At 45.8% G+C, this 9,439-nt stretch overlaps 1 protein-coding gene across 1 annotated transcript in view; it reads right to left on the bottom strand.

Moving 5' to 3' along the window:
* Positions 1 to 7,449: 7,449 nt before the first annotated feature.
* Positions 7,450 to 9,439, bottom strand: part of LOC144730076 (voltage-dependent L-type calcium channel subunit alpha-1D-like) — a 209,374-nt gene continuing 207,384 nt past the window's right edge. The window contains exon 46 of the mRNA XM_078610602.1: positions 7,450 to 7,768. Coding sequence (XP_078466728.1) covers positions 7,463 to 7,768 — 306 coding nt within the window. The 3' untranslated portion in view covers positions 7,450 to 7,462. The remainder of the gene's footprint in view (positions 7,769 to 9,439) is intronic.

Here is a 9,439-nt window from a genome sequence, read left to right as displayed (position 1 = left end):
AGAAACAAAAAATGATAATAATAATAATAATTCAATGGTGCAGAGCCAAGCACGATGTCTTGTTTTTCACAGAAAGCTTCCACAGGCGCGGTGGCATCATGCATGTGACGCACATGTTGGTTCAGCCACTTTGCACTGACAACCAAATCATGTTTAGTCTCCCCACGATTGATAACCGAGTACAACAATTGGTAACATTGTGATCTCGTGGTAGAGAGATCATACTCTTATCTCCATATTGGCAACAAATACATAGATGTGTTTTGGCTCCTTTAAGATTGTTTTTTTTTCATTTGAGCCACTGTCGCTGCATCGGGCTGCTTTGAATCACATTTTGCAGAAGCAAAGTTACTCTTGCTAAAAACGTTCATGTTTATGTTGGAATCAGTTAAGCAACATCACTGCTGATGAATGAAGTTTGGTGTTTGAGATATTACCCTGTTTAATGCTAATCAAAATATCAAACCGGATAGCGAATTACTTACCGTATTTAATTTTCTAATATTCAAAATTAATCTTTTATTTGAGTGGCCTTATTTACATGTGACCGTTCAGCCCTTTTGTAAATTCTACGAACAGATGAGGACCTCCCCAGGGCGTGTGGGTCACGGGGTCTATTTGGCCATGCCTCTCTCCGGTCAGTACAGTACAACAATGGATTGTGTTGCACCGTCCTCTGTTGAACACAACACAGCCCTGCAGCCTACAACAAACCTGTTCTACGCAACGCGGGCCTTCTGGCGCAAGACCCTGATTATCTTTCCAAGTTCTGACGAAATCGGTTCCATCCCGTTGATTTTATAAGACAATTGTTTTCTTCTGCCTCTCGTGAAATCATACGAGAAAAAAAAACCTCCCCTCGCCGTTGTAATTTTCACAATAAGCCTATAAACAGTATGTGCAACACGACGTGGATAACCCAACGTTGGATCGCATTGGCTGGCCATACAAAAAAAAATCCTCCACTTGTCGTGTGGTCCAAGTGGGCGGCCGTCAGGAAGAAAAGCTCAGGAGGCCACAGACCGTGGGGGCAGCATCCAGACCTGGGGTCAACACTACAAATGTCATCACAAAATAAAAGGAATTTCAGCCAACGATGCTGCTGTAATTGTAATGTATTATTGACCCCCCCAGGTCTGGGCAGCTACACTCATCTCCCAAGAAAAACACGTGCGTTTCACCATCATCTTGTGTTAAAAAAATACATTTATAAGCTTGTTTTTTTTACTTTAATATTATGAAAGCCCTTTGTTACTGTGATTCACTTTTCGAACAAGTCACCCAACGGTACGTCAACTTTCAGGTGAAAGTGCAAGGTAAAATACATCATGTCGTATGTGTCTGTATGTGCATATATACACAGAGGTATATGTATACATCGACACATTTATATATATATACAGTATATACGTAGGCCTATACAGTCTATATAGATATTTGTTTTCTTGTCATTCGCATAGCACACACATTGCAACGTTTATCCCATCAACAGTCAATGCAGTGTAAGCTGTATCAGCACCCAGTGCTGCTGCTGCTGCAAACAAAATATAATTAGCCAAAAAATTAGTCACACGCTGCAGCAAGATGAACAAATGGGTAATGCACAATTGCTCCGAAGCAGACAAAGGTGTGCACAAATCAATAAACACGAGCACTGCCCCGCCGCATTTGCGCGGGACACACGGATGGGGTGGAGGGTGGGTGGATTGGGGGGGGGGGGTGACGTTGGCGCGACGCACGAACCCGGCTCAATGCCCACCCGCGCGCCAGCCAGCCAGCAAAACTTTTTTTTAAATATATAGCATGATTTTTTTTTTGCGATCAGACCTCATGCCTAATGGATGGAAAGTCGGTAGAAATTTCAGGCTGTGGGTATGGCACACTAGCGCAGTTAAGGACGTTTGTAGTGTGTCTTTGTTCTGGATTAATTTTCTAAACAAACAAAACAAATCACACACAAAAAAACAAACACAAAAAATCCGAGCCATCTATTGTCAGCAGCAATGCTCGAAATTAGCTTTTCTCAAAACTCCAATTTGTGTGGCCAGTCACTTTCCATTCGCCCCGGTCCAGACGTCATTATCAAATCAACATTTTCATTCAAGGTAACGTGGTTGGCCAATCACTGCAACTGGGTGAATGGCTGCTCATAGTGGGAAGGCGGGGCTGCGAAACTGGAGTTTTAGAGGGAAAGCCACCGTAAGGATATCCCCTCCGCGTCTGTCAGCGGAGGGTAAGTGAATCCAATTCGTCACTGTTGCAATAAAGAACACAAATAAAAAAAAACGAATGACCTGAAATCCCCATACCTATCACCTTTGCAGGTGGCGTCTTGAGCACAGATTCAACAAACACGGGTGTAATACAGAGGATTTCAAATGCGCGTGGTGGTGTATAGCGATGCAAAAACAAAAGTAACCCCCTCTTTTGCATACGGCCAGACACGCCTTTCACGACTCGCCAAACTTCCAAAAAACATGTACGTGAATAACCACCAGAGGGTGGGGGCAAACCTCATTCACAGACCCCATTTCACCGAGTGAGGACTGAAATCTCGTGCCATGTCCCATCAAGAGAAAGTAATTTGTAAGAAATATGCATTGGGTGCGGTGGGGAGGAGGGGGGGGAGGGAAATACATTCTGCCAAATATAAATATATTCTGTTTGTTTTGGTGAACCTTTCCACCTATTGCAAGTTTTGAAAGTGTCTGGCAGAGTACTTTACTCACCTTAAAAATTCACATTGGATTTCAGAATGACCCAGGCGACGGCTTTCTCGATTGCAAGGAGGAGGAATTGAATGTCAATCACCCTCGGGAGCCCAATGCGTCAATACTTGATTTCAGTTGTTTCTCCGCATTTTATTGTTCCTGTAGAATGACGCAGTGGCCTACGCAAACCTTTTCCACAAAATCGAAATGAACAACACTTGCGCGTGTCAAGCTTTTCAGTAAGATTTATGCCCATGAACGGTACCCTAAACCTGCCAGCTGATGTCTCACCCCCCCCCCCCCTCAGTAAACATGTTCTTTGGTAATACTCTTAGTTCTTTCGGTAAAGTCACGTAGGTAAAAAATGAAATAAAAATTAATAAAAATAAAACAATAAAAATCACGACGTTTCATTTTTTACCTACGTGACTTTACCGAAAGAACTAAGAGTATGAATCCTTGCAGTCACGAAAGCTTCAAATCTAGAATGTTCTTTGGTAAGCCAATGAGAACATCAGTGATGAACACGTTGGGTCGACATTACCGCCTTAAAATTTTCAACAGAGTGACTAAAACAAAACCACAAACGGCAACGGAAACCGGCTAACGCGCATCGACAAACAACAGAAACGGAACCAGGGAATTCCGCTAGCGAACGGTGCGCTAACAGAAAACGTTCTCTCCGCTCCGTTCAAGTTAAGGTTAGATTGAATGAAACGTTGCTGCCCGTGAAATGCGCGCAATCGAAGCGGGGGTCATACAACGATCTCTCGTACTGGGTAGACGAAGACATGGGAATCCCACCACAATGCGTCGGGCAACAACTCTTAGACGGGCCAAACTGAAGATCGCGTGTACCGGCAACGCAGCCGCGAGACGAAGTGACATGGAGGGCTCCCGCTGGCGATCGACGTGATTCGCCGTGCCTTGCGAGTATCGTGCTAGCGGATGTTTTGTATGCTGGCACCATAGGCTAAATTGTTATTAGAAACAACGCTTAGCAAACTCATAGATTCACCGAAACGATGGCACTACGCTAGACTGTGTACGTGAAATACTTCTCTGACGAGCGTCTATATATAAATTGTGTTTCTGATTTGAACGCGCGTGTGCAACCCATACAACGCACGTATATCGATGTTTTACATTTTGTACAAATTTTAAGATTGATAGATATTTTTTTATAAAAACGACAACACATGGCTGCAGCAATCTATAAAGCTTGTACGTACATGTTGCTCAAGGGCAACGGCAAAGCAACTTAATACATTCGAAACAAACCTAACGTTAGGTGGCCGTGAGTTTATGCGCGCGTGTGCGTGTGTGTGTCTTCATTCGTGTTGTGCGGTGTGACTGCAGCGGTGATTCTCATGCCGTGTTAACGTCCAAGCGACCTGGAATCAATTCATCATCATTCACACTAGCGCCGATTGCTATACGAACCTTCCCTTGTCCATCCTAAAAGTAAGCGTCTGCTGCAGTGCAGCTGAGACCGAGCTGGTATCATCAACAAGGCCCACATGCTCGCTAACAGTGCCTGCCAAGAGCTTAGCCAGGTTTAACGAATGACCACGAGGTGCGTATAATGTATGTACGTGTGCGCGATTGCCTGAGCGTTTGTGTAAATATGATACGAGACTTAACCCGTTCGTCTCTCCCAGAAGAAAGTAAAATATGTTTAGCTGCTCAATAGCCCACAAGTCCTTCCCGTGAATATTACTCAGTGGCATTTGTTTCAAAACTCCGAATAACAATCGCTGAGAGATAACGCTCAGTTATGGAGAGCCCATGGGCTGGTGGGTTCAGAAATATTTTACGTCAAGAGACAAATGCAAATCTTTGTTTTTGTTATTGCCCATAATGCTCTACGACAGCGCAAAATGAGTTGTGTTGTTGTTGTATGTCAATATCAGTAGGCTTGCAGCATCTTAGTTAATAAAAGTGACGTAGAAGGGAAATAATAAAAATAAAACATAATAAAATAAAAATTCTCACAACGTTTCGGCCACAACACAAGCAGCCATCCTCAGGTGAAGAAACAGAGCTGTCGGAAAGGCAGCGTCCCAATGAACACCGCCAAGCTTGGCTGCTTGCGTTGTGGCCGAAACGTCGTGAGAATTTGTATTTTATTATGTTTCAGTTTTATTATTTTATTATTTCCCTTCTACGCGATTTTACCGAAAGAACCAAGAAGATGAATCCCTGCAGTCACGAAAGCTTTAAATCGAAATTTAATAAAAGTGTTGACGCAGTATTGAAACGGTGACTCTCCCTGTGGCAGATAAGATTCGCGTATCCCTGAGTAGGCAACCACGCTACCTCTGCAGGACCTGGCATGTCAAACCCAACCGATCGTTCGACCACAGTGGACGCCTCAACACCACAACCAACACGGAGCTCCCACTGTTGCGAGGGGTCGGCTGACATTCTAGAGCAGCATTGAGGCACCGTTCTCTCACTGAGGGCCTAATGATACCTTCAATTTCCTTTGGCGGGCCACGCATTAACACCAGCGGCAGTCTATTCTGTCACTGCAAGAGGCCATGCAGTGGCCGAAGTGACTGAGCACGCGAAAACTAGAAACACAGTGTTGCCGGGTCGAAAATATCCCCCTCTATTATGCAATTAGTCTAGTTAAGATACTTGCAGTGATGGATATAGATATTTAACACGTAGGCTTTCGCGACCAATATTATTGATAATATAGGTTTTTGGGTCAGATCGCGTTATTTATAAATGTGTCGTAACCCTCCACCACCCGACACGGCCAAACAATAAAAAACGTGTCACGTTTTTCAAAGGAAGTGAATTATTTTGTCCTTTGAAAAACGTGACACATTTTTTACTGTTTGGCCGTGTCGGGCGGTAGAGGGTTACGACACATTTATAAATAACGCGATCTGACCCAAAAACCTATATTATGGATATAGATATGGTTAGTTGGGCCCGTGCAGTGACAAGAGGTGAGTGAGCGTGTTAATATGGGAAACGCAAGTGTTGCCCGATCGAACATACTCTTCTCTTGCACGTGACTGGTGAGGCCTAGATCCTTGCGGTGATAAATATTGTTTGTGGGCCGTTTTTAAGTGGTAGGCCTCACGTGGCTGAGTGCCCAATGAAATTAAGTCGCAGGCTGTGTACGGCACCCGCGCGCCAGCCAGCCAGCAAATTTTTTTTTTTTTATAAGAGCATTGACACAGATGGATCGGTCTCTCAGCTGCGTCCACTCGCCTTCACGTTCACATGAGTGACCAGGAGGGATGTGGCGTTTCTGTGGACTGAGCTCGGGGCTGTACCAAACTGCCAGGTGTTGAATCCATGCGAAACCGTGCCACTTTCACCGACTGCATTCCACTACCAAAATGAGACATTCAAAATATGATCGCTGCATGTGAAGACACATTGAGTGTACGCATCTCACGTGTGGGTTAAGCTTTCCACGGAATACGATGTGCAAAGATCATTTAAAAGTGTTAAAAATGTCATTCTGTTTGACCAAGCTGCTTGATTTTCTGATATATATTTTTCTCCATTTTTTATGAAATACTAAACAAATGTTTTATTAGAAATTCCCACGTGTTGTAAAACAACTTTAAATATCTTATCTTCAGTACCCTGAAGAGCTATGCTTTAAAAATAATTAGATCAAGTTTTCATTCAAGTACTTACAGCAATAGGTATGTATATTATATCTCTATATAAATAAACTTTAGCTGATTTGTGCTGTCTATGCCGATTTATAAAACAGGCTCATGGTAACGATATGGTCTGAAATGAATGATGATTGTGTCTGCATTAGATACTAAACAGAGCTGTAGGATGCACGCCTTAAAATGTATGTGCCATGCATGCCCAGTGAAGTATAAATAATATTAATACTTTTGCGTAATTCAATTTCTTAAGCAAAATTGTATAAAATCACACTTGTGGGCAAGTGGTATACATGTGTATGGCGGACATGCAAATATCTGCTGTGCAGAATGATGTGCCGAAAAGTGTCTGAGCCGCACTACGTCCTTCGAATGTGTCTCTATAAACACTGATGATTCCTGCTGTGGTCTTGCCAAACAGGGCGACATTCGTGGTCGCTTCTTATGAGCTTATTCTTTCACAGAAGATCCATCCTCCTGCCTCTGTGTTCCATTTTAACGATAAAAACAACGCTCAATGACGAGCCAAGGAATACAATAACGGCGCAATGAGTCCTGGTCGTCCTGCACGTGACTCTTGCACTCCTCCAATACTTCAGGGGTATATATCCTCCGCTACCGCGCGGTAGACGAAGGAGCCACAGCCGCCACTCCGATCAACAGGTGCCAACGCGGCACTGCCCGTGGCTCTGGCTCGAGCGAAAAATGGTCCCAGCGATTCTGTCCAATTGGCATCGTTTTACTACGAAAGCGGCTCAGAGAGCAGTGCTCGAGGGAAGGATGCGTGGAGTGGGGTTGGTCTGGAGGTGGGTGGGTGGGGGGGTGGGTGGCAGGGAGGCGTCGAAGGAAATTCTCGGCGACTGGAAGACAGCCCCAATTAAGTGGCCACCCCGCCATTCGCATCGCTCTCAACGGCACATGTCGAGTCACAACGGGGGTGCTCTTCCAGCTGTGTTCCTCCACACCTCCCACGCGTCCCCTTCGCTTGTCCGGCTTTTGGTTGCAGACAGGCAGGGAAGCAGGCGGGCGGGCGGGCGGACGAGCGATCGCGACGTTCGCCGCACGTCGGCGGGGCGGGCGGGGCCGGCGGGGGGGCCTATGCTACAAAGTGGTGACGCAGATCATCTCGTCCGACAGGTCCTCGTCGTACTTGACGTGCACCGGCTCGTCGTCGCTGGCACCCGAGCCGAAGTCCTGGGGGTCGTAGTCGCGGCGCGGGGTCACCGGCGCCGAGCGGGCGTGCAGGCCGCCCCCGCCGCCCGCGGTGGGGCTGCCGTTGAGGAGGTGGCTGGCGGCGCTCTCCATCTCGTCCATCGTCATCTCGCAGGCGTCGGCCAGCTCGTGCTTGGTGACCGCCACGAAGCGTGGGTCGCGGGCGAAGCGGCCCAGCCCCTCCGAGATCAGCACCTAGGCGCAAGCGCAATGGCGGCACGACGTCCGCTGTGCCGCTCGTTCCCAATGCTGCCCGTCGTGTGAAACTCACCGCCCCCTCTCCCCCCCCCCCCCCACAAAGTCGTCCGAGCTAGCGGCTCCCTGCACGAGGTGAAGTGTAGGCCCAAGACCTTGTTGTTTGTCTAAGCCGGTGACTGACTGCCTCTAATTCTATTTGAGTGCATTCTCAGGGAACGTTGTATTTTGTTTAATTTGTTGTCCTTCCCCGCACCTCCGATTAGCATGGTTGGCTATGTACGGTGTGAAACAAGTTCAACATACATACATACATGCGTATTAAACACTGCCTGTGTGTCTTTTGCCCCTGTGTCTTGGGATACAGAGGCTGCAAGAAGCACATGTTTTACTCTACCACAAGTGGAAGTGGCTCCTTTGGTACCATTCCATTTGTGGCACATTAGGAACGGATCACTCTTTTAATTATGTCCTTGTGCAGCAAGGGAGCAAAGTGTGGTTCTGTGCAAGTCCTGATGTGCTGTGCAGTGCATCAATGCATGTGTACAGCAGCATGCGATGACTGAGTTGGGCCTGTAGGTGGCTGGCAGGGTTATTGAATAACCGCACGTGTAAACCAGCCACGTGGTTAATGGCGACTCGGAAGAATTGCTATGTGTGACACACGTGCTGTTGCATTTTACAGAGTGACGGTGCTGTTCTTCACAAGATTGATATTAACCACAAGAAATGTGTTTGCCCTCGATTTGGAGCACCTGCCCAAGTCCTTCATTTCGAGGTGCAACACATTATCTTGGGCAGTGTCCACTGTTGTCCGTTTACCGCAACGGATGAATGATGAATGCATGCAATGTCCACAACTCTCTCACTTTGCCTTATCCAAACATACTCTTTTGTATACTCTCTGATATGCAATCAATATGCGTTGCTCTTCAACTCACAGATGGTAGTGAGGTGCAGGCGATGACCCGCCCCGACTGGACATTTGTGAGCAAGAGCTTTATAGCTCATCGGATTCCTCCAGTATAAATAAATATTCAGATTTTGACGAAACTGTTCTCTCCAAGAAATATCTTTGCCTAATCTCCAGGTATGGTCAGAACCTTTCAAAACAACAAATTAGCTTTATAGAAAATGCCATGGTGCATTGCTTATCCTTGTGCTACTTTCGGTTCTCAAATGATCACCTTTCATTACATCGATAGTCGTGTGATAACCACATTCTCTGTGTGCTGCTCAGTGTGATGTTTATTGATCAATGCATTATGGATTTTGAAGTTTGACCGTATCATAGCTTGAGAGAGACCGTTTGTGATTGAGGCAGTGTCTGTGGCACCGGCTACATGTGTACAGGAGAGGGCGCTAGTGTTATACAGCAACTGGCTAAATCTTAGAAGAGTGTCTTCTTCAAAATACACAGCGGGGGAACACAGATGGGAAGTAGTCAGGCTTTCCCTTGATTCATCAACAAGTATTGATTTTTGCACTCAGAATTTCTGCGTAACATTATGCATTTAAGAATACATTGTTTTAGGTGTGCATGTGTTACGTGTGTTATTTATTGATGGAAGCACTCTAGCCAATAGCGGGTGCAACATTCACAATGGTAAAAAAAGATAACAACCATCAATTTGTTTTCTTCCATTGAATCACGAAAGTGTCCCGAATCGT

Source organism: Lampetra planeri, chromosome 34 (genome assembly GCF_965212315.1).
Source record: "Lampetra planeri chromosome 34, kcLamPlan1.2.h2, whole genome shotgun sequence".
NCBI lineage: Eukaryota > Metazoa > Chordata > Hyperoartia > Petromyzontiformes > Petromyzontidae > Lampetra > Lampetra planeri.
Note: the sequence above shows the minus strand (reverse complement) of the source record. Positions and strands in the feature narration are given on the sequence as shown.